Source organism: Cyprinus carpio, chromosome B3 (assembly GCF_018340385.1).
Source record: "Cyprinus carpio isolate SPL01 chromosome B3, ASM1834038v1, whole genome shotgun sequence".
Lineage (NCBI taxonomy): Eukaryota > Metazoa > Chordata > Actinopteri > Cypriniformes > Cyprinidae > Cyprinus > Cyprinus carpio.
The window spans coordinates 17,137,868-17,162,639 of record NC_056599.1 but is presented as its reverse complement, the minus strand read 5'-3'; the positions used below and the strand labels follow the sequence as shown (position 1 = coordinate 17,162,639).

Below are 24,772 nucleotides of genomic sequence, written 5' to 3'. Positions count from 1 at the left end.
TTACATTTTTCTTATTTAAAAATTCATACAGACCCAAAAGTTTTGGAGTGTACCTTTGGTATAATATTCAGATTTCAAAAGACAGGAAAATCATCCGTATTTAACCAGTGATTTATTTGAATATTCATCTATAAAACCTCTTGCTCTAAATCATTTTGACATAGATTATATTAAATGAGGGGCACATTTACAACTTAAAGTATATTGTGTGACATGGTAACACACATCCAAATAATACAGACTTGAAACCCTGTGCTGTAAGCATGTGTTCCCATCTAGATTGTTTACAATGAACCTAATTCTTCCTAAAGATGCCTTTATTTATACGTCATACAAACATAAGGGCTAGACTGAGTTTCTTTACACTTGCATCTGTTAAGTCCAGATTCCAGTACTGTCTCAGGACTAGGTTTAGTGATACTCAATAAAAGGTACAAAAGGAAGGTTCAGATTATGATGTGTGAGCTGGTGACTGTCCCCTCAAACATCTGCCAAAACGGACACTGAACCAGTGATGCAGTGGTTCACTCGCTCCTGCTGGGAGTCTCTTTCAGGGCTCAGGCTTGTATGAGGAGGGAGGGTTGCTGCCGGACTGGCCCGGCTCAGAGGATTGAGGTTGAGGGGAGGTGGAGGTGCTTGCAGGGCTGGTGGGCTCTTTTTGAATAAGTTCTGGCTCATCCTGCCCAGCCTGTGGTGGATGAACCAGGACCTTGTCGATGATCCCGAAATCCTGCGCTTCCATCGGGTTCATGTAGCGGTCTCTCTCCATCACGCTCTCTAAGCGAGGACAACAGAACACAGAAACTTGATGATGCCAGGAAGTCATGCAATATGAAGTTCATTAAAAATATTTTTAAAAATGTATTATGATATTAATAAAAGATTTATAACAGAAAAAAGACCTAAAGTCTCCAAAGGCTGCCCTGTGTGTTTGCAATAGATGTTGTTGATCTGTCTTTTAAGTTTGAGAATCTCCTCAGCCTGGATGGCAATATCTGTTGCTTGCCCCTGAAATTACAAATACTGCTGTTAAAGTCGTGACAGCTGCTCCCTCTTTATCTCTTCTTTTGTCCCCCATTCTTACGCTTGCTCCTCCGGAGGGCTGGTGCACCATGATTCGGGCATTGGGCAGGGAATGCCTCATGCCTGCGGTTCCTGCAGCCAGAAGCAGGCTGCCCATACTGGCGGCCTGCCCCACACACCAGGTTGAGATGGGATTTAAGATGTACTGCATAGTGTCATAGATCGCAAGTCCAGCCGTAACCACACCCCCTGCAAGACGGAGACAAACAATGTAGACTGCTGCCTTCAAACATTTCTGTATGGAATATCAAAAACAAAAAGAATATATTGATTCACTTTTGTTGTTTTTTTTAGTGCTGTCAAATGATTAATCATGATTAATCGCATCCAAAATAAAAGTTGTTGTTTACATAATATATGTATTATGTATATATAAATACACACACATACAGTATATATTTTGAAAATATTTCCATGTATATATTAATATATATATAAATATTTAAATGTATAAAATTAACCTATTTTCTTAAATATACACATGCATGTGTGTGTATTTATATATACATAATACATATACACAGCACACACACATATATTATGTAAACAAAAACTTTTATTTTGGATGCGATTAATCGCGATTAATCGTTTGACAGCACTAGTTTTTTTACTTATTCAGTATACCAAAACTGTTGAAACATGTAAACCCTGACATATCACAATTGATATGTACTTTAGACAAAATGGCAAAAAAATTGTGTATGTGTTTTTTATGTTGAGTATCCTATTCGATACAAGAGGCCTTTGTTTCTTAAAATACAATGCAAATATGGAGCTCACACTCGAAGAGGGGGAAACAAAACACCACAATTTCATTCAGAGGCCCAAGTTGAGTAAAAATATGCAATTTGGTGCAGTTACTGATATTTATATGGCCAAAAGTTGAGATGAAAGGTTGTAATGTAAATCAGTGGGATCTTTATAACAGTACAGCAAACTAATTATATAAAATGCATATAAATATCAGTTGTCACGCTATTTCTCCCAGTAATATATCATAGTAAGATGATATTTATATGTATAGATTTATAATCAAAGCTCTGTAGTTTTCATTGTGGGGTCATCATTGTGTAATCCTATGCAATGATGGTTGCAAATATGTATTTTGTTCAAATAAACATTCCTCAAATGCCTGTTGTATCATATTTGATGCATGATTTTACCATAGTGCTAACAATATAACATTCATACATTTCATTTATAAAAATCACAGCAAAGACACGTGTGCCACAACCTGAAGGGTGGGGGGTGTTTTTAGAAATGCACCTTAAAGGCCTTTTACCTTGTAAAAAAAATAAAAAATTATAAACTATTAATTAAATGACAGAAGACTTGTAGATGATGTTCAAGTGTATTTTAGATTTTCTATTTTAGGCTTCTTCTTTTTTTCTTTTTTTTTGGTGTTTGGCAAACAAAATCATGACACTGGGAAAGAACCACACTGAAGTGAATGAAATAAGAACTGACTCCATTTTTCAGAATGCAGAGCAAGTGCTGTTTTGTGTCCAGCATACAGTAGTGCATAAGTAAACATTTGCCTTCAAATTTACAATACTGTAAGAATGTGAAAGTGGATTCCCAGTTATCAAGCAAATCTCTTATGAGCAGCAGAAAATGAATGGGACATATTAAAACCAAAGACTGCCAGCTGAATAAACATAATGATCAGATCAGGGCTGCACGATTCTGGATAAATTGAGAATCACAATTTTTTTGGTCTCAAATAGAGATCACGATTCTCCCACGATTCTGAATTAAATTAAATAATGTGTGACAAAATATTATTGCTGCAGTCTATTTAAAAGTGTCTAATTAATTTGAATGAATTATTAAACATTTTAATATACACTACCAGTCCAAAAGTTTTTGAACAGTAAGAATTGTTATGTTTTTTAAATAATTCTCTTCTGCTCACCAAGCCGACATTTATTTTATCCAAAATACAGCAAAAGTAGTAATATTGTGAAATATTTTTACAATTTAAAATAACTGCTTTCTATTGGAATATATTTTAAAGTGTAATTTATTCCTGTGATCAAAGCTGTATTTTTAGCATCATTACTGCAGTCTTCAGAGTCACATGATCCTTCAGAAATCATTCAAATATGCTGATTATTATTATTATTATAATAATAATAATATCATAATCATCATTTAAAACACTTTAGTTAATCTTTTCAGGATTCTTTGATGAATAGAAAGCTCAGCATTTCGGGGAGGGGGGGGGTATATAAATTAATAGTTTTATTTATCAAGGATCCTTTAAATTGATCAAAAATGACAATAAAGACATTTATAACAAAAGATTTCTATTTCACATAAATTTTGTTCTTCTGAACTTTCTATCAAAGAAACCTGAAAAAAATCTACTCACCTGTTTTCAACATAATAATAATAAGAAATGTTTCTTGAGCAGCAAATCAGCATATCAGAATGATTTCTGAACATCATGTGACACTGAAGACTGGAGTAATGATGCTGAAATTTCAGCAAATAAACAAAAAAATAAATTACATTTTAAAATACATTCAAGTAGAAAGCAGTTATTTTAAATTGTAAAAATATGTCAAAATTTTACTGTTTTTTTTTTGCTGTACTTTGGATCAAATAAACGCAGGCTTGGGGAGCAGAAGAGACTTCTTTAAAAAAAACAAAAAACATCTTACAGTTCAAAAACTTTTGACTGGTAGTGTATAAATAATATATAAATACCCCAATTTTTAATATAAAAATGATGAAAAAGTTGTTTGAATCAATGATTCAACGACTCCCTCATAAACCTACTTCTCTTGTTTCATTACTGGAGGAATCAGCGTTTTTGAACGATCCTCTTGAACGAATAATTCATTCAGTGACAAATACATTTTTATGTCACACAATGCAATCGACACAAACGTTATTTGAAGCGCAGTCACTTTCAAAAGGGGATTTGCTCTATTCTGATCGCTGCCATATAGACTTTATATCTGAACTATAAACTTTACCCCAGTATTTCTGTGATTAATATGAATGACTGTAAGACAGAAATAATACTGTGTAGCTGAAAAAACAGTTTGTGAAGATGTTTCTCAACCAAACATGGTAACTGCTCTCTCTGTGTCAGCGGCGGTGTGAACACAGATTTGAATGATCCGGTAAGACTCTGTCAAAGCTTTAACAGACTCGGGGAATCGTTGTCATTCAGAAATGAGATCGAGAGGGTGTCTGAATCAAGATCGCGATCTTTCAACGATTAATCGTGCAGCCCTAGCTGCCGCAATCTTTTTTATGTGGCTGCAGTGCTGTTTCTCACCAGGACTGTTGATGTACATGTGAATGGGCTTGTTGTTGCTCTCAGACTGGAGAAAGAGCAGCTGAGCGATCACCAGAGAAGCTACAGAGTCGTCGATCTGGATAAAGAGAGGGACAGAAAAACACACAGGAAACGCCTGAAGAAAGGGCTTTCCGAAAACCATTCTAGATCATTTCATGTCTTTCCTTGCATCTGAACTTACTGGACCCATAACACAAATGATTCTCTCTCGAAGCAGCCTTGAGTAGATGTCATATGCACGCTCTCCTCGGCCCTGAAACAGAATAGACCTTTCATTAAAGTAGCTGAGATGCTGCACTACTGATCTACTGATTTCACAATACGCTCTAACAGTAACTTCTTGATACTAGATGATCTGTTTAAAGTAAACCCTCAAGAGAAGTGCTACTGGTGTGCTCTTACCGTCTGCTCCACAACTATAGGTATGAGCGGACTTCTGCATGGCGCGCTGTGATGAACGGAACGACTGACTGTGAGTGCAGAAACACCGCACTGTAAGACCCTCTAGAAAGACAACAGTCATGAGGATGAGGGTCAGAGGTCAAAAAGACATGCAGCAGTATGTATCCAAGGTCGATGGACATTTCAGTGGCGAGTTTGACATCAAACTGAGCACAGATCAGCCTGATGACATTACTTTACGTGTCTGTTAAAACCCGAAGTTTTATGAAAACGAGCCAAACTTAAAGGTACCTCGATTTAACATGAAGCACTCCTGCTAGCAAAAGATTAGTTGTACATATAGCGTGTTTATCATTGCTGCTGCACTACTGAGTTGATTCACCTACAGGGACGTATTTATTTTTAGAATGAATGGTTAACTTACAAAAGGTATTTTAATACTTACACGTAACAGCATGTTTCTGTTGAGCAACCCGCACGCGACCCCTATCGACCCGGATGTGATGTTCAAGTAAAGCCGGAGATTCTCTAATGAAGAGAGAGACGGCGAAGTCGAGAAAGTGTAACGTCGCGTTAACTGTGACCATAGATTCGCAGATGCCTCATTAGCGACTGTTTCTATGGGCCGCGATACATAAGCCAGCTGCCAGTTTTGGAACGGTCTGCAAACCGTTGAGCGCGCTGACTGTGTGCATCTACAGCAGCAAGTTATACGCGTGTATTGTATATCTTTGAATATTCATTGATTATTATGGTGAATGACGTTTCCAAAATGGCGGACGCATCAACCTGGACGTTTGAGCTCTAATACAAGTGTCGTAAAATGAATCACAGATCGCAAAATTGTCAGTTAAAAAAAAAAAAATCTTATTATCATCAATGTTGAAAATACTTGTTTTGTACTGTTTTGTATTATTTTAGAAATCAGGATACTTTTTTTCCGTGATTCTTTGATGAACAGAAATCTCAATAGAACAGCATTTATCTGAAATAGACATATTTTAAAACAATGTGAAGGTCTTTACTGCCAGTTATGTTAATCCCTGCTGAATGCACATATTTCTTTTTTTTTTTTCTTTTTTTTTTACACATTCACACAGACCCCAAAGTTTTGAACTGTAGTGTACCTTTGGTAAACTGTTCTGATTTAATGAGCTTGAAACATGCAGTTTGTAACTATTTACAATTTCAATTGTCTCCTTCAAGTGTAGTAATATTGTTAATAAAGTTTAGTAATCTTAAGGAACATTGCTTCAATCATTAAAAAAAACAAAACTGGTACTTTTGGCAGTTTTTTTTTTTTTTTTTTTTTTTTTTTAGTTTTTCCACGCTGTGTATGTGATTATTTAATCTAGTCTGTCTTTCTGGTAAACCGGATTTTCGATCTGACGTCTCGGTAAAATAAATAAACTGACACATCTATTCCAGTGACTTTCACTCAAACAGGAAACATAAGCTGTCTGGAGTCTCCACTCGCGGAGCGTCTCTGCTGAAGCACATCCACTGTCATATCACAAAACAACGCTAGATGGCGCCACTCACCGCAGGCTCAGCTAGGAACTTTTGTGAAAGTAATGTAATGAAAAATACTGTAATTGTGTCTTATTAGCATGAATATCAAGTAACTAGCAATAATAATGCATCATCTGACCCACGTGTTCATTCATTTGTTAGTGAATCCTGAAATTGCCAACATTGTGTGGAACAGGCGTAATAAACATACTTATTATGTCCGGATGAGAATGTAAAATGCAGAGAGGTTTACTCTGAGGGTGCTAGAGAATATGATAACCTCATTATAAAACAGTATAATTGAAAGGGCTTCATTCTGGATTCACTTATTTGTGTGTCTGTTTATTGCTTGCTTTAAATCCCATTCATTCGCAGGTGAAGAAACCCCATCACCAGGTGTGCTCCTGCGCCGTCCCAGTGTGAAACCAGCCGGAGACCACAGGGGCGCAACTGAGCCGGTTACTGCCAAAGTCGGTCCCGTCTCGACATTGTCAGAAACTTTCTCGAGCTGTCAGGAGTCATGTCGAATAACAGCGGTTTGGTGAGTCTGCAGAGAAGCGTCAAGCAGCTGCGCTTTGAAGCAGATATCCGCAGAATCAAGGTGAGCATAAGAAAATAAAAACCAAAACGACTGAAAACCCTCGCTAACAGGGTGTGACTAGACAAACTTGTTGATCCTGTCCGAACATCCTGCCACTCTGTGTAATTATTGTGCTGTTTTTTACATTTCTCGATTCAAGTGAGAGCTCTTATAACAAAGGCTACCTAATGCAACTGAAGCGTGATTAAAAAAAAAAAAAATGTTACCTGCTTGCAAGCTTTTACCGTGCCATGTCTTATATATCATGACAGGTTGCATTTACCTTCGTTCTCAGCAGGTGACAGCTTGCTTTTAAAGAAATGCTACCACGCGCTGTTATACAATATTTCAATACATTTGTGGACATAAAAGCCTCCGAACTGTGCGTCGCGCGCAGCCGCATTGCGAGAGAAACTGTGCAGGCAGCGCACACACTGCATCTCTTTGTTGACTGTGTGAGTGTGTGACAGAGTCACGTCTGTTGGCCGGGAAAATCCAAATCTCTATTACTTCCCACTGGCCCCAAAACACGCTATTTAAAAACCAACTCAAAGCGCTGTGTGTTATTATTGAGTTTATCATGAATCAAGTAAACTCTGTATCTTCTGACCGCGTGATTACTGTCTAGGACTATGTGATAAACAATAGAGTCTTTATTGCTCCACAAACCCCTTTTATCTGTAGATTCATACATGTGCATGAAGTGGTCAGAGTCAGACGCAAATCATTAGAGGGCCTTTTAAAATTATGTTTATATTTAGTCATTTCACTTTAATGGTAATGAATAGGTTCTTTTCATTGCCATTAAAGTCAAAATACTGAACATAAACATATTAGAGGCTTTTGCATCTGAACTCTTCACATGTCTACTTATGTGTTTGTGTGTTTATCTGTCTGTCTATATTTCATGTCCTCTGTCCTAGGTTTCTCAGGCTGCGACAGAGCTGAAGTCATTCTGCTTGCAAAATGCCCACAAGGACCCTCTCCTCATGGGGGTGCCGTCAAGCGACAACCCCTTTCGTCCACCCAAATCATGTGCGCTCTTCTGAGGTACCAACGATCAGCTCAGTGTCACTCTTCTCTTTGAAATTTCCCGTTGAAGGGGAACGTGAACAGAAATGTGAAGCTCTGTCTCTGTCTTCCCCCTGAAGGAGTCGTGAAGAGTGTGGAGGAGCTTCGGGACACCCCTCGTTCGCTCACAACCCTCAGATCGCCTTCACGTCACAGCAGAGCTGGTCATCATCACTACTATTACACTAAACTGTTTAACCTTGTAAGCTGCATTGGAAGTCTTGAAGTCTTTCACGTTCAGTGGTGTGAGTTATGAAGGAAACCGCTGAGAAATGTGATTTGAAAGTGTGTAATTTAAAGAAGGAGTGTTACACTAGAAGGAGGAATTTAAAGCTGTATTGAAGGAGAGGGATGTCTTGAATCTCAGGTTCTCTTTGATAACGATCGATGCTGTGTTTCTGATATAAATGAACTTTTCTGAATACTGAATGAGGTACTACTTTTTATTCGAATGTATTTTCTCTAATCTGGTGGGTGAAGGTTTCTGCATAATTCTGACCTTTCTTGAATGTTATAGTTTATGATATTTGCTGGTGAAAGGGTGCTGCGTGCCTGTTGTGCTTTCAGACTAAGAATTTGAACACCAAGTGACTAGGAGCGTATCAGCTGGCCTGGTTTGCATGTATCTCATCTTATATCTGTACTGTGTCTTTATCAGTCAGCCGCTGGACATTCATGCAAATCTCAGTTTTACTGCTGTCCTGCACTGTTAACTCTTTCAGTCTGTTTACCTCATGTAGGTCTTGTGTTTTCAGGTCGATTGCACCTACAAGAGCAACATCTGATTTATTTGCAGCAAGATACCTATGTACTTTCCCTTACAAAACTGAATCAAGATGTCATTGGTAAATAAATTAAAATGACTGAGCCTGAAAAGCTTCTTGCACTGTTTGAACAAGATCTCAGTTAAATTTTCTGTGATTTGACCAACAAGAGCAACATATGCTGGAAACAGCTATAGTTTATGTTTGTAACTGGGTTATTGTTAACCAAGCTAAAACTTTTTGTGTGTGTGTGTTAATTGAAACAAAGCTGAAAATTACAAGTATTATTTGATGAAACACTTAAGCTAAACAAAAAGTAGACATGTTGCATTGGAAAATGATAAAGTTTGAGTTGAAGCACTGAAATTACTGACTGAAAATAGAAAGAAAGAAAAAACCTGAGCTAAAACTTAGTTCAAGTAAGAAATCCAGTGCAAAAACTAGAATTAAAATGAAAACATCCGCTCGCATGTAATCAAACATACAAAGCTATTAATAAAAACTATAATAGTTTATCTCCAGTAGCAGCAACATACACCAAACTTTCACGTTTTATTCCTTTCTGCATTAAGGTTTTTACAGAAGTATTTATTTATATAGAATTCACCTGATTTATATAACATTGTTCCCTTTCCTCTATGGGTGAAAAAAAAATTTTAAACTCTTCCTGTATATCACCGATTTATAAATGTACGTTATGAAAAGGAAAACTAATCCTCATCAAAAAAAATCACATAAATCTTCCAAAAAAAAACACTCCTTATACTCAAATGTGTCAACAAAATGAAATCACACCAATTCTGAACCTGGCTTTTTATTATGTATATATAAATACCACACATACTATTCAGAAAATATTTATGTCTGTTCTGGAAAGGTAGATGACGCCTTATCTGCATATTTAAAAATACCCAGTCTCAGTTATCACGGTTATATTTGTAGCAATAGCCAACAGTGCTGTGACAATCATATGTGACCCTGGGCCACAAAACCAGTCTCAATTATCACGGTTATATTTGTAGCAATAGCCAACAGTGCATTGTACGGTTCAAAATTATCTCATTTTCTTTTATGCCAAAAATCATTAGGATATTAAGTAAAGATCATGTTCCGTGAAGATATTTTGTAAATTTCCTACTGTAATGAGTATATCAAAACTTAATTTTTGATCAGTAATATGCATTGCTTCATTTGGACAACTCAAAAGACAATTTTCTCAATATTTAGAATTTTTTTGCACCCTCATATTCCAGATTTTCAAATAGTTGTCCAAAATATGGTCCTATCCTAACTAACCACACATCAGTGGAAAGTGTATTATATTCAGCTTTCAGATGATGTATAAATCTCGATTTCAAAAAAATGGCCTTTATGACTTCTATCCCTGTTCCCATGTTCACATACCAGTATATAATGCTGACCCCAACCCTCGAAACCAAATTTGTCTCTTCTTCTTTACATTGCCTCATGTACAATATTTTTTCCAGCCCACACATTTAATGCATTTTATAGTGTAGGCTACTCAAGATACACCAGCCTTTTCTTTGCATCCCATATCATGTCTTGAAACTGAACTAGAGCTGGTGGAAAAGCGAGATGTGGCCATGAGGAGGCAGTAGTAAGTCAGGCCTAGCTTGACCGCTGACTCCGGGGAGATCAGAGCCGCTGAGCTGCTGTCTGTCTCTGCCCAGATCGAAGATGGCGGTGTCGGTGTTCCCAGGCGTGCGCCTCCTCTCCATCGGAGACGCCAACGGAGACATTCAGCGACATTCAGAGCAGCAGCCTCTGCGGCTAGAAATCAAAATCAACCAGGACGTGGCTCTCATCAGCCTCTCGAACAGTGAGTAGAGCTAGCTGGCTTTTAAACACTTTGCATCCGGCCTCAGTTGAGCGGTGTATCCTAGCTTAGCCTAATGAGAGGTCCGTGCGTGCGGCATGTGCGTGCGTCGCGCCGCCTGGTCACCGGGACACCGGCCGCTTTTTGTATTCTCATCTCAAACGCGTCTCTTGCGCCCATGCATGCTTTCTAAAAGATATAAAACAGCCGGAGCCAGGGGTTATGATTCAACACGCATGCCAGCACAAACCACGTTGATCGCAGCATGTTAGCATCCGTAAACACTTTCGTATTGTGTTAAGCTGCTTATACAGCAGTTAGCAAACGTTACTGTCCAGCTAAAACACACGCGCAGTCCAGCACTGAATGTGCTTCTACAGATAGAAATTTACATGCATGGAGTTTCTTTTAAGGTTTTCATCCAGACTTTTAACAGGACAGTAAGGGAGGCTTTGGATATAATGTAACGTAGATTGGCGCCTATAAAGTTAGCCGCAGTCTGAACCTTCATTCATACGATTGTGCTTTAGAAAGTGTTATAGAAACGTGTTTATGTTTTGCACTGGATCTTATCTGCGTAAACAGTCGATATCTTTGTTGAAATCGTCTTAACCTGGTTGGTTGAGGGGCTGAATGGATGCTGAGTTTTCTTGATTGATTGCGCAGCTCTGCGCCACCTCTCCACTCTTACTCTACTGTACTATACCGGGTTATTTTTCTCGAAGTGCAGAAAGCATTGCTAAAGTGATGTGAAATTACGCCGAGGTTTCTTGTGGCAGCACCGCTTGGGCATTCATCTTTGTTCCGCGGGGAACAATAGCGGGTCCCCCGCCTCCTTTTCTCCAGTGTCCCGCCTGTTCATTCAGAGCTCAGGGCTTTTGTTTGGAGCCTCCTGCTGCCGATGTCCCGCGGATGAGATCAATGTCTCACTGAAACAGATGCGTTTAACTTTGTATTCCTCGAGCCACAAATGCCACATCATGTGTTATTTTATTATTTAGTCGAAAACCCAAGTTTATTCATTGGAATTCATAATAGTGTGCGTGTGTCAGAGAGAGGGATATTTTGCACGTTTTGATGAACTTACGCACGAGAGAGTGTTCTTAAATATTTATTGTTGTGCAAATATTAAGAACTAAAAAAGCTAAAAAAAATTTTTTTTTTTTACAAAAACGAATAAAACTACACTAAAAATAATTAAACTTTGCTTATGATAAAAAAATAACAATTGCGTTAAAATAAGAATTAGTGCCAAGCTTTAATTTTTATATGTTTTTATGGGTCCTGCAGTGTTGACGTCACGTGGCCGACCTTGTTGTGCAGTTGACAAGGTTGCTTATGATAGCAATAATATTAATATTAATAGCAATGGCAATAACTCATTTTTACTGCCTGTCTGTAGTGCTTTAAGCCAGTGTTCAGTGTGCTTTGCAACACTCAGAAAACAAAAGGTCAACAAAACATGTATCAGCACGTGTGAAATTCATTGTACCAAACAAAAATGAGCGTGGGTTGGCCAAATAAAATAAGTTACTATTATACGGTATGTTAGCCAGTAAAAACATACTTAGTTTACCTGTCTTTTAGGATGTTTTAGGAGAGCAAAGTCTTCAGTTATGAACAGTAGATGCCAAGCAAGATTTATTTGGCCTTATTCCCCTGCCCTCTGTTTAAGGGGTACTTTCTTGAGCTGCTATAGAGACTGTACTTGTTTTCAGCTCAGTTATATAAATGAATACCAGCCTAATCTGTCTGTGGAAAGCTTGTCTTAATCCTACAACAATTGGGCAAATAGATGACAAAATCCCTCATCCTGCTTCACCATTTACTGTTGCAGTGATTAGAAGGCCAACTTAATGTTTATGAACAGTCTAGCTTAGTTTGATTTGCTTGATTTGTGTTTAGGTGGTAGTAACCTTTAAGGACATAGCATTAAGATGAAATACATCTTTAAATTGGTAAATATAATTTCTCCTGTCCCATCTTAAATCAGTAGTAATTAATCTTTAATTTCAAACATGACTATTTTTTTTCTTTTATGGTGCACAAATGTTTTTGAGGTAAGTCTTGTTTTGTACATAAAAGGAAAGTCAACAGGGTCCAGTGTTGCTTTGGACCCCATTGACTTCCACTGTATGGACATAAACTGTTGAAACATTCTTCAAAACATAGAAATGTATTCAGATTTTCTTTAGTGAAAATTGTAAACAATGGGATAATAAAAAAAACATTGATCTGTTTTAGGGTGAGGCTTATTAACATGCATGCATTTGTTTTCCTCCGCAGATGAGGAGACGTGTGTCTTTAAGTGTTCAGTGTCACGAGAGACAGAATGCAGTCGTGTTGGGAAGCAGTCCTTCATCATTACTCTGGGCTGTAACAGTGTCCTCCTGCAGTTTGCATCTCCAGCAGGTAAAACTCACCTCCTTTTACACGTCAGACATCAGACTTTACGGTAATTTAGCAGTTCGCTCAGAGGCATTCAGACAAGTGAAGCATATTTTGACGGACTGTGATGTCCATTAGGACTCTTTTCAGTTTCACTCTTTCAGTTACCTTAACTCTAAAAAAAAAATAAAACAAACAAAATTTATCAAAAAAAAATCAAACAAAAATCAATCTTTTCCTTCCCAACCATGAACTCTTTAAATAAACTATAAACAGACACACATTCAGATAAGCACGGCTGCAGTCACTCATGGAGTACAAACTTTAATTTAAATGACTGTAAGCAAACCTGAATGAAGAGATGGAGCTGAAGCTTGTACTCTCTTAATGTATTCCCTGGTGTTGTGTTTGCCAGATTTCTCGTCGTTCTATAACCTCCTGAAGAACTGCCGTGGACATGGGGGTGAACACTCGGTCTTCAGTGAGAGGACGGAGGAGTCCTCAGCTGTACAGTATTTCCAGGTGTGTTTGGCTTCTCATTAACATGCTTAAACAAAACACATTGTCATGTGACAAACCAGTTTTATTCTTGTCGTGCAACCTTAAGAGATATTTGAAATGCTTTAAAGGTATCCAGACTACCCTTTATTTCTAATGGAGAAATTTGTCTTGTAGCATCAACAGAAGAGGCATAATATAAATGCCCTCTTTCTCATTTTTTTTCTTCAGTTTTACGGCTACCTCTCTCAGCAACAAAACATGATGCAGGATTACGTGCGAACTGGAACATATCAACGGGCCATCCTCCAGAATCATACTGACTTCAAGGATAAAGTACTGTTATTTCTCTTGTTGATGCATCTGTTACTGTAAAGAGGAAGGTTGTGTATTTGTAGATGGCATGAAGTAGAGTAGTTTCAGAATTGCTTTTTCTGTGCTTATCGTAGCATTTCTTGTTCTCCATTAAAAAAAACAACAAAAAAATAACTCATTAGTCAGGCATTTTGGCTATTATGGCCTTGACTTTTAACTTTGATGATGTCCAAAATATCTTGATTTTTTATAACTAAGGGAAAACAGATATTTAAATGCACTTCCTGTAAAAAGGTTATTCCTTGTGAATGCTTCTCTGAATGAATTGCTATTAAATTAAACCTGCAGTTTGGACTTGGTTGTGTCATGTCATGTGGTCCTTGTTCTCATCCTTCCCTGTGTGTCCTGTCTGTTTCAGGTGGTGCTGGATGTAGGCTGTGGCTCTGGGATTCTGTCATTTTTCGCAGTTCAGGCTGGTGCTCGTAAAGTTTATGCTGTGGAGGCCAGTACCATGGCTCAACATGCAGAGGTAGGACAGATTCCTCACTCACTGACATGCACTTCTGTTCAGAGGATCGGGTCAGTAAGATTTTTACAAGAAGTCTCTCATGCCCACTAAGGCTGCATTTATTTGATCAATCAAACAGTAAAGTTGTTAAATATTACAATTTAAAAGAACTGTTTTCTATTTGAATTAATAATGAAATGTAATTTATTCCTGTGATGTAAAGCTGAATTTTCCTCAGTCATTAATCCAGTCTTCAGTGTCACATGATCCTTCAGAAATTATTCTAATATACTGATTTGTAGCTTTTCTTACTAGCAGTGTTGTAAACAGTTGTGCTGCCTTATATTTTCTTTTTTAGGAATCTTTGACTAGAAACATTACATTTTGTAACCTTTTGTCTTTTCAGTGACTTTTAATTAAATTAACTGCATCCTTGCTATTTATTTATTTCCAAAATAATCTCACTGAGCCCAAACTTTTGAATGGCAGTGTCTATTTCACAAGTATGTAGGGTATATTTCACATGTAAAATCACATTTAATCATGTATAAATATGCAGGTAATTGAGTGACATTGGATGAAACTATGATATAAGTGATAGCAAACATTTATATTTATAATTGTTAATTTTTTTTATTCCTCTCCTATAAAACGATCTGAATGCTTGACGAATAGATTTAGTATTGATGCCCAAAAAGCTGGTATTTTGCCAAATGCAGAATTTTGTAATAAGATGACAAGATGTAATATGATGGCTTTTGGCGTTGACTAATTAAACATCATGCTAAGTAGTAGTAGTAGTTATAATGCTGATGATTGTGTGTCCACAGGTTCTTGTGAACAGTAACAGGCTGTCAGAGCGTGTTGTGGTGATTCCTGGGAAGGTGGAGGAAGTGTCCCTACCTGAGCAGGTGGACATAATCATCTCTGAACCCATGGGCTACATGCTGTTCAACGAAAGGATGCTGGAGAGCTACCTGCATGCCAAAAAGTACCTCAAGCCCAACGGTACAAAGGTTTTTTCAGTAAAAGCAACCAAACAACAAAAGACTAATGTATGCATAGTGTATCAATATCTTCACATATCACACCCCTGTTATCTCAGGCAAAATGTTTCCCACAATTGGAGACGTGCACCTCGCCCCTTTCACAGATGAGCAGCTTTATATGGAGCAGTTTACAAAGGCCAATTTCTGGTGAGTTTATTTAAAAGATGATAAGGACATCGGGTGGTTAGGGGAGAGTAAAGATGCAGAATGTAGAATGTGAATGTGAGTAAATACGCAGGCTGTCATTTAACGGGTAGAAGATAATAAGAGAGAGTAGCAGAAGATGTAACTCTGCATCATTTCTTTTGCGCTTATGCTTACGAAACTGACTCTTTCAGGTACCAGCCGTCTTTCCATGGGGTGGATCTGTCTGCGCTGAGAGGAGCTGCAGTAGATGAATACTTCAGACAGCCGATTGTGGTGAGAAATGGGAGGGAATGACCGGCGGTGCGGGTGTGTGCACGTTAATTCAGAAGTACATGCTCGCTTTTTAGAGTTAGTCCCAGCTTGGAAAGTTCTTCAGTCGGAAAACCAGTAAACACATGGGCTTGTGTTTGTGCCTTCAGAGGAGAGGGTACACTGAAGAATAGTGTGTGAAGTATGAAGGTAACTGGAGATTTGTCTCCTCACTGGTTGTAGAAGAGCGGTGAGGGCTTGCGGGTAAATACGGAAAGGATTGGGTTACGAACTTGAGCCCAGATGAGAATGGTGAGGATGTTTCTGGGAAATGGAGAAAGGCAGCATGGATTAGGAAAATGGATTCGGTGGCAGTTTCATATAGGAGACTCAAGTGAAGTATGTATGCTCACCTTTGTGGCCGTGATGAAAGGCTTTACTTCTTGGTCGGGGTTTCTGAGCTCACTGTTTGTGTGTGGTCAGAGGGTATGCGAAGAATTTAGATCTGTCAGGGAAGGTTTATGAAGCGCATTTTTATGTGCACAAGAACTCTCTACATGTGTCATTTTGGTTGTTGATTTTCATTTAGGATCCAGTGTTTTTGAAGTCCATCAGAGCTACTTTTTCTACTTTCGTTCACTCAAGATTGTGTGCTTGATTTTCAATCCACGGATTTCCAGACATCATAATTGTAGTTTACAGTCTGTGTGTGTGGTTTATGTCCAGCAGTAGTCAGCTGTTCAGGCATCTGCTGTGCCTGTAATGGTGTTACACTGCTGGGACAGTGACCTGCTGTGGTCTGGCTCCAGGGGGCGCTGTTATAGCACCCCTCAGAGTTCAGGCCGAGGCGGGAGAGCCCTCTGAGCTAGGACAGAGTCTGATTTACTGTGGCTCAGCCCTTGACAAGAGGCCTCACAGCATGTCAGTTTGTTTTATTCAGATTGCTTCATCCTCGTCTGCATGTGGGACTGGGCTTTGATATCCTACCTTTACCTCATTTATTCTGTGATTCCTTTCAGGACACGTTTGATATCAGGATCCTGATGGCCAAATCAGTGAAATATACAGTGAACTTTTTAGAAGCTAAAGAAGAGGATCTTTACAAGTACGTTTCCACCAAATGCTTCATTTTATTTTATTTAAACAGCCTTTTGGTATATGGGAAAAGTACAAAAAGAAGTCTGTCAGACTTGTCAAATTTTTATATATCCTTTTCTTGCTTTTTGCAGGATAGAAATCCCCTTCAAATTCCACATGATGCATTCAGGGCTTGTACACGGGCTGGCTTTTTGGTTTGATGTCGCATTCATTGGATCAGTGTAAGTTCCAACATATTCTCTTCAAAGTGTTTCATACTTGAGTCCTCTCTCACAGAACCAAATTCAGACCATTTTAAATAGACTAATATGAAAGAACCTGGCTTTCTGTGCTTTCACCGTCACTGGTGTGCTCAGATCAGATCTTACTCTGTTTTTTTCTGTTGTTGTTGTTGTTTTTAATGTTGAACCAATTGAACATTGTATTATTGTTTATTATTATTAATGCTATTATTTAAAATAAAGATATAAAATGTATCGTTGTTATTACTACCAAATTCAGACTATGTTAAATTCACCAAAACTTGAAACAAGTGAAAGAAATCAAGTTCTCTTTGCGTTCACACTGATAGGCTTTGGTCCATTTCAGTACTTATTTTTAAAAATGTATTTATTTGAATATTGCATTTGTTTGGTTTTTTGTCAATTTTAATTTTATCACAGTGTAAATTATAAGATGCCTTTCAGTTTGTTTAGTGTGTTCATGTGTAATCCTGAATTTGTGGACCACTGAAATAAACCGAGTTACAATGATTGATTTATTTATTTATTTTTAACTTCATATTTTCTGATTTTAAAAAGACTTCTGCAGAGCCTGAAATGAAGTTACCACCATTTGTTTTTAATACATATTTTATTGTCAGATTTTAAAAATACTTGTAAGTGATACTTGAGTGATGACTCTTGTTCAGATTTGAATCTTTCCACCAAACAAATTTGAATGAACTTAAGTAGTTGTATGATCATTTATATTAATTTCCTCTTGATAAGTTTTTCAACGTAAGGAAATATGGTTATGATTTTATAACTATTTGAATACTTTGATATGAGGGAGCTATTCAAATGTTTTGTTACTCTGAACATCTTGTGCTGTGTCTCTGAACAGGATGACGGTGTGGCTCTCCACGGCCCCCACAGAACCCCTCACTCACTGGTACCAGGTGCGCTGTCTGCTGCAGTCACCTCTTTTTGCCAAGGCAGGGGACACGATGTCAGGCACTGCACATTTAATCGCCAACAAGAGGTGAGGACGCACACTGCTTTGTGTTTTAACCCTCAGGCTGTTTCGCGTTTTACTTCCAGTGGTCTCATTTGTTTCCACTTCCTCTCACAGACAAAGCTATGACATTAGTATTGTTGCTCAAGTGGACCAGACAGGCTCCAAGTCCAGCAATCTTCTTGATCTCAAGAACCCCTTCTTCCGGTGAGTGGACGCATTGCTTTGTAAAGCAATAGGAGGATGCCAGCGACATGCATTGCTGACGCTGTGCTGTGTTCTGCAGGTACACGGGCACAACACCGGCCCCTCCTCCAGGTTCACACTATTCTTCCCCGTCGGAGAACATGTGGAACACCGGGGGAACCTACAGCATGAGTCAAGGCATGGCTGTGTCGGGTACATATCAGTTAGATGAAGTGTGATGCATAAGTGGAGTGATGCCACTAAAGTTTGGCTCTGTCTGTGTTTGTCAGGGATGCCTACAGCCTATGATCTCAGCACTGTCATTGGCGGCAGCGGGACTACAGTGTCCAACAACAATCTCATCCCCATTGGTACAGACACGCATGCACGTATGGATATTTACACACACACTCACAAATACACACATATGAGGGGTGAAATTAACTTTGTGGTGAATTAAAAATTATTATTATTTTTTTTTTCCAAGCAAAAATTAAGATTTTCATTGGTTCCTCGCCCTCATGTCTTTCAATGTCTTTAGTTCATCTTTGAAACACAAATGAAGAGTTTTTGTTTTATATATAATTATTGATCTTTTTTGTTCGTCCATTGAAAGTTTACACAACAATAAGGTATGAAAAGACATTAAGTAATCCAAAAGCTCTAACCTCATTGGCTTACACATGTCAAGCAAGCATGTATATTTGAGCTTCGATGTTTACTATATTTTAGCTTTATGTATGCGATGATCAGTGTTTGTGTTCCTCCACACCACCAAAACCTTGATGCTTCAATGGATGGACAAAAATGATATTTTAATTTGTGTTCTGATGAATGGAAATTATACAGATTTTGAATGAGTTAATGACAGATTTTTTGCCAGGGTGAACTATCCCTTTAAAAACTTAAGGCTGAGATTAATAAAAAAAAAAGTGTATTATATTTAAAGGCCATATCATGAAGGATCAAATCTTTAATTTGATCTTTTGAGATAAGAGATTAATGTTATGAAAACACCAGTCCAAATAGTCAAAACAATGAATACTTGGTGCAAAAAACATCATTTATAATTATACCTCAGGGAAATATAGAGCATATGATATGACCCCTTTAATAATCATTAACCATACTTATTTTAATAACTCTTCTAATACTCTTTATAGTACAATTAATAATTGTTATTGAGAGGTTTTCCATACGACTTCCATACGTGCTACAGTTTAAGATTATCCATATCACAGCCTTTCTCCTTTAGCTTCATGTTAAATATTCATGTGTTTTTAATGTAGATCACATTTTGTTCTTGTGTAAATTGAAAAGAGATGTCTTTTTTTCCCCTCCAGTGAACACGGGGATCGTGAATCACACTCACTCCAGAATGGGTTCTATAATGAGCACCGGAATCGTCCAGGGTGAGTGTCTCTTACTGAGTAAAACCAGACCTGAGCTCCTACACATGGATTGATATTTCTCCCAAAAATGTATTTGCTCACCCTCATGTTGTATCAAATGGAAAAATACGACTTTTGTTTATCTTCAGAACACAAACGAAGATATTTTTCATTTTCTCTCAGAATTTTCATCCAGACATTGAAATTCCACACTTTCTAAAACTTTCATGCATAAAAAATTAGTCACACTTTATTTTAAGGTCCAATTCTAGCTATTAACCAACAATTAACTATGACTTTTTCATCAATAAACTCATAATTTGCTGCTTATTAATAGTTAGTAAGGTAGTTGTTAAGTTTAGGTATTGGGATTAGGGATGTAGAATATGGCCATGCAGAATATGTGCTTTATAAGTACAAATAAACAGCCAATGTGTTAATATTAGGCATGTTAATAAGCATCTAGTTAATAGTGAGGATTGGTCTCTAAACTAAAGTGTTACCAAAATTACATAAATGAACTTTTTGTAAAAGCTTTTATTCATGTATAAATACTAATCAGCACACATTAAACAGAAGCTCAGATTGTGGCTGCTTGATGTGCAAGAACTAGGGAAGTTCATTTTAACCGGTTAACCGTTAACTGACCGTTAAGAATTTTGACCGATTAATACAATCATTTAAACGGTTTAAAAAGTAATTTATTTATTTTCATTTATTTATCAAAATATTTAAAAAGGTTTGCTGCATGGTTAAGATATGCTAATATACGTATAAAAATTATGTTTTTAGAGAAAAAAATAGTTGTGTATAATAAGTTGCATTTTATTATTTCATTCAGAAATAGGCCTAATGCCGACACGAAATGTTTACAAACATTAGAATAAACTGTAAACATAGCTAGGCTATTTTAGTTCCCCTCACTCCACAAAAAATCCTTTCAATTAACAGTATTTAGAAAAGAACAAGAATTAAAAATAGGCCTTTAAGAAGTTATAGCAATATAAATGACAAGCCAAAACTAATTCATTTAGGATAAACGAAACTGAAACCAACGTTGGGTCTCTCTTTTGACACAAAATCAAATGTTTCCATATTCATGAGGTATTTGAATGCTAAATTATTATTTATTATGTAGCCTACTTCACTCGCGTTCCAATATCCACATAAAACAAAATGTTTTGCATAACATCACGGCAGTACGGTGATAACACTTAAGGGCACAGATTTTACTACATATTTAAACTGAACAGTGTGTTTTTTCCCCCATATGTTTGACTGGCTGTATTATATTATGATAATGAACAGGCTGCATTGCCAAGGTAGCAAAACTTAACTGTGTGCGCGCATGCGGCGCCAGCGCAATCAATTCATTTTTTTTCTTCTAACAGTGGTAGCAACTTCTCCTTTTAGTCATAAAGATAATCGGAATTGTAAACGGTTTGCCTTTATTTGTGTACATTCACAATAAAAACCAATCTTTGTGCGTAAAATAAGACTAAAGAAAAATAGGATGCTGCTTTCTGCCGTCCTTTCGCGCAGCACAAAAATGAACCGAAACTGCATTTTCCGTTCAATTATTAAGTAAAAATATATTTCTCGTATACACCTATTTATTGTTTTTATTTATATATATATATATATATATAGTATATATATATATATATATATATATATATATATATATATATATATATATATATAAATAAATAAATAAAACCTAGCTTTATTATGTTTTTCTCCACTAGCAGAAGTGCTGCAGGTGCGTGATGTGATATGAAGACCATGTGATTCCTCTTGTGCTTGTGCTGTTGCTTTTTGGCATGTAAAATTAATCCCCGGGAAACAAATTTTATTTTTAACGGGTCTCAGACACTTATCCTTTCTAATTTAATTCAATTCTAATTTAAAATAATCTTGTCGGTTAGCGGTTAATAATCGGTTAACGAGCGTCGGTTGTCGGTTAGGAAAAATAACCGAAATGAACATCCCTAGCAAGAACAAACCTATTTGGTTCTCATGTGTCAAGCAAGTGTGATTGAGTTTCTGTGATGATGGTGATGAGAGAATATTAAAAAAAAATCTTCATTTGTGTTCTGAAGATGGGTTTTGGAATAACTGGTGAAAATGATGACAGAATTTTTTTTTTCTCTGTCCATACTGAGTAAACCCAGCAAACTGATAATATATCAGTAAAAGAACGTTTTTAAGTGTGAAGGTGTCCATTGTTTAATACTGCACTGAACATTTGTGCTTGCTGTGATATGAATAGGCCTTTACAGTACTGGTAGTGTGTGCTGAGTGCCTGCAGATTTATATTTTTAGCCGCTACCGTGTGAATAGTCTTATTGTACTTAGTCTCAAGCCATGAGTGCTGTATTTTCTAAATGGTGTGTTACGTAAAAAAAAACTCTTCTAGTCTCTCCAGTTAATTTTTAAAGCATCTTACGTAAAGCTGATCAGGTTGAAATGAACCTGAAACTAGGATAATTATTCATATTCTTTGACTACTGTACCGATTTGTTAACTACTTATTAACAGTAGTTTTGAACATCCCCCAATAGTGACTGTATACTTTAGTGGTCACACGAACACTTAACATACACATACAGCCTTTCAGAATATACTCCCTTCGATTGTATGTAAACACATGCACACTAGGAATTTTCCACCTTGAAAACAAACTTATTAGTACCAAAACATTTGTCACACACACTATATGAATAACACAGCTTACACATAAAACCCGAAGCATACTGTGACCACCACACGCTCATAAATACAAAGGATGTAATGCTGCTTTTTTTCTCCTCTCAGGGTCCACAACTGCCCAGCAGGGTCCTAGCAGCAGCAGTCCGTATTACCCCATCACCAACCAGTTCACCATGGGCGGCCCGGCTATCTCCATGGCCTCTCCTATGGCCATCCCCAGCAACACCATGCACTACGGGAGCTAAGGCGAAGGGACGGCCTCTGCATACCCAGTTACCCCCCCCAACCAACCCCAACCCCTGCAAACTGACCGCAGCCAAATTCAGAATACCAAAACCAATGCACCAGTCTCTGACCATCACTTTATAGTCTCTTTCTCGCTCTCTCTATATACATGTATACGTATGTATATATATATTCTAAACTCTGTTTCTCTCACTGGTGTTTTATTCTTACATATCCGTCCCGTGGCCATATAACGTTAACGTGCGCAGGAATTCGGCAAGTTCAACACGTCTGAGGCGCATCATCATCGTCACTCTTCCCCAATCACACACAGCGCCTGCTCCACAACCAGCCACTAGGAGGCAGCAGTCGTCTGTAAGCATGCTGAAAAAGCACAAACCAGAGACTAAACGAAAAGGACTCGTTCGGATGAACGCTGACGACGGGACACATTTAGATTTTTTTTTTTATATATATATATAAATGCTTTACAAATGTGCACATGTTCCCCCTTACTTCATGAACTCCCACTTTTTTAGCCGCATAAATGCCATCATTGACTATTGATATGATTTCGAGATCTAATACAGGATCTTGCCACTGTTCCTAACAGCTCCAGCTCCGTTGAACCTACACTTCACCTTCAGCTTTTTTCCGTTTCCAGTGAAATCGACTAGCTATCGCATCTGGATTGACCTCTCATCACTCACCAGAAGAAACTGACACATGCTCGCCTAGTTCATTACGACTACTAGCGCAGTACTGCTGGATCCTGCCTGTAGACAACCATAGTGTAGATAGAGAGCGTCTTACTTTCATTCCATTTCTGACTGTGTTTTTTAATGTAGTGCAGTCCCAGGTTTATGTCGCTTGGTGTTCCCTGAATCCTGAGCGTGGATTATCGAGACTGCTTCTGTCGACCTCTGACTCCATATCGACGCAAATCTGACTTGTAAATTGGAGGATTCATTGTTAGTCAATTATAAGGACACAAAGGTTTTAGGAATAAGAATACCAGCAGCAAAACCCTCCATTATCAGACAAGGAGGACGGCGGCGTGCTGGGAAGGACAGTCGGCACTGAGGGGAGGAAGACGGATGGATGAACGACATAAACAGTGAGGTCCGTGGACACACACTGACAGTATCCTAGTTTACATCCCCCAGACCCTTATCTTGTCAACTTCTGTGTGTTGTGAGACCTGTTGAGGAGAGGAGGAGATCAAGTGATGCCTAACTAGCTATAATTTTCCTCCCTCCCCCACAGCGGGGTTATATGATATGATGATAGCCCCATCCGAGACTTTGAAGTCGTATGCACAGCTTCCAGTTACTTTTTTTTTTTCAGTTAATTCAGTTTGATTTAGCAACTTTCATGAGATGGAAACCACCATGTCTGCTAGTTTGTAGAATTAACTTTTTGTTTTGTTTTTGTTTTCTTTCCAAAAAAAAAAAAGCAACAGACAAAAAAAGGAGCAAATTAAATGTTGATGGGGAAGTCCCTAAGTGTGGCTGCTTATAGTAGCATTTTTGTTTTGTTTCATGGATGATGTGGGGTGGGGGTATAAAATCAAACTGGCTGGTTTGAGAAATCATGTAATCTGAGGTGCGTTTTTGCTTTTTGGAAATGCACCCCTGGGTGGGTTATAGATGGCAAAGCGGGTGTGTCTTAAAGGGATAGTTTACCCAAAAATGAAAATTTTGTCATCATTTACTCACCCTCAAGTTGTTTCAAACCTTCAATATTTGTTCAATGTAAAATATGTTCAATAATCAGTGTTCAATATAACTCATACAGGTTTGGAACAACACGAGGGTGAGTAAATGATGACAAAATTTTCATTTTGAGGTAAACTATCCCTTTAAATGGAGAAGACAAGAAAAAACACTTTACATTGGCGTTCCATTTGTTTTTATGCATTTTGGTATCATGAAATAATTTATTTTTACAGCATTTATTATGGTTAATGTCAGATTATGAATATGCTTTTGTTTATTAATGATTGTGTTTATATTAATGTTAGTTTATACAACTTGAAATTATGTAGAAATGAACATTTAACCAAGATAAAAGCTGCAAAAATATTAACATTATTGTAAAGTGTTATAGAAAATTCTGTAATATTTCATGTTGTTTGACACCCATATGACTTTTATCTTTCATGAAACAAAAAGGAGAACTTTTGCCACCTAAGCTGCTCTTTTCCATATAATTAAAGTGACCAGTGCA

The 24,772-nt window shown here is 37.6% G+C and overlaps 3 protein-coding genes and 1 non-coding gene across 7 annotated transcripts; 3 read left to right on the top strand and 1 right to left on the bottom strand.

The window, feature by feature from the left end:
• Nucleotides 1–95: 95 nt before the first annotated feature.
• Nucleotides 96–5,527, bottom strand: LOC109080803 (ATP-dependent Clp protease proteolytic subunit, mitochondrial). Its single transcript, XM_042720010.1, has 7 exons — nt 5,244–5,527; nt 4,799–4,900; nt 4,578–4,649; nt 4,376–4,472; nt 1,085–1,272; nt 903–1,008; nt 96–777 (listed from the first exon to the last, which is right to left on the bottom strand). The coding sequence occupies exons 1-7, from the start codon at nt 5,253–5,255 to the stop codon at nt 551–553; spliced, it is 804 nt and encodes a 267-aa protein (XP_042575944.1). The 5' UTR covers nt 5,256–5,527; the 3' UTR covers nt 96–550.
• On the top strand, nt 4,954–8,837 carry LOC109084197 (guanine nucleotide-binding protein G(I)/G(S)/G(O) subunit gamma-10-like). The gene is made up of 4 exons (XM_042720011.1): nt 4,954–5,085; nt 6,686–6,911; nt 7,814–7,940; nt 8,042–8,837. The coding sequence occupies exons 2-3, from the start codon at nt 6,831–6,833 to the stop codon at nt 7,937–7,939; spliced, it is 207 nt and encodes a 68-aa protein (XP_042575945.1). The 5' UTR covers nt 4,954–5,085; nt 6,686–6,830; the 3' UTR covers nt 7,940; nt 8,042–8,837.
• A 1,467-nt stretch (nt 8,838–10,304) lies between these two features.
• On the top strand, nt 10,305–24,331 carry LOC109084187 (histone-arginine methyltransferase CARM1-like). 4 transcript variants are annotated; one of them, XM_042720009.1, is made up of 16 exons: nt 10,305–10,565; nt 12,849–12,974; nt 13,366–13,472; nt 13,680–13,784; nt 14,182–14,292; nt 15,102–15,279; nt 15,377–15,467; nt 15,659–15,740; nt 16,736–16,821; nt 16,946–17,035; nt 17,919–18,056; nt 18,147–18,236; nt 18,316–18,413; nt 18,506–18,586; nt 19,559–19,627; nt 22,424–24,331. In XM_042720009.1, the coding sequence occupies exons 1-16, from the start codon at nt 10,424–10,426 to the stop codon at nt 22,561–22,563; spliced, it is 1,734 nt and encodes a 577-aa protein (XP_042575943.1). In that variant the 5' UTR covers nt 10,305–10,423; the 3' UTR covers nt 22,564–24,331. The 4 variants fall into 4 exon arrangements, with proteins under 4 accessions (XP_042575943.1, XP_042575941.1, XP_042575940.1 ...); XM_042720007.1 differs by having other exon boundaries at nt 18,316–18,428; XM_042720006.1 differs by having other exon boundaries at nt 10,306–10,565; nt 18,506–18,604.
• Nucleotides 16,438–16,635, top strand: LOC122136926. The gene has a single exon (XR_006154412.1). It is a non-coding gene; the product is annotated as a small nucleolar RNA SNORA74 (small nucleolar RNA).
• Nucleotides 24,332–24,772: the final 441 nt, after the last annotated feature.

Bases quoted from the DNA above. Each gene is read 5' to 3' on its own strand.
- LOC109080803 (XM_042720010.1), bottom strand. The intron at 1,273-4,375 runs GTGAGAAACAGC...TCCGTCTTGCAG, and splicing joins CATGTACATCAACAGTCCTG to GGGGTGTGGTTACGGCTGGA. The intron at 778-902 runs GTCTTTTTTCTG...GTCCTCGCTTAG, and splicing joins GCAGCCTTTGGAGACTTTAG to AGAGCGTGATGGAGAGAGAC.
- LOC109084197 (XM_042720011.1), top strand. From the start codon at position 6,831: ATGTCGAATAACAGCGGTTTGGTGAGTCTGCAGAGAAGCGTCAAGCAG. The intron at 6,912-7,813 runs GTGAGCATAAGA...CCTCTGTCCTAG, and splicing joins CAGATATCCGCAGAATCAAG to GTTTCTCAGGCTGCGACAGA.
- LOC109084187 (XM_042720005.1), top strand. From the start codon at position 10,424: ATGGCGGTGTCGGTGTTCCCAGGCGTGCGCCTCCTCTCCATCGGAGAC. The intron at 10,566-12,848 runs GTGAGTAGAGCT...TTTCCTCCGCAG, and splicing joins TCTCATCAGCCTCTCGAACA to ATGAGGAGACGTGTGTCTTT. The intron at 18,237-18,315 runs GTGAGTGGACGC...TGTGTTCTGCAG, and splicing joins CTCAAGAACCCCTTCTTCCG to GTACACGGGCACAACACCGG.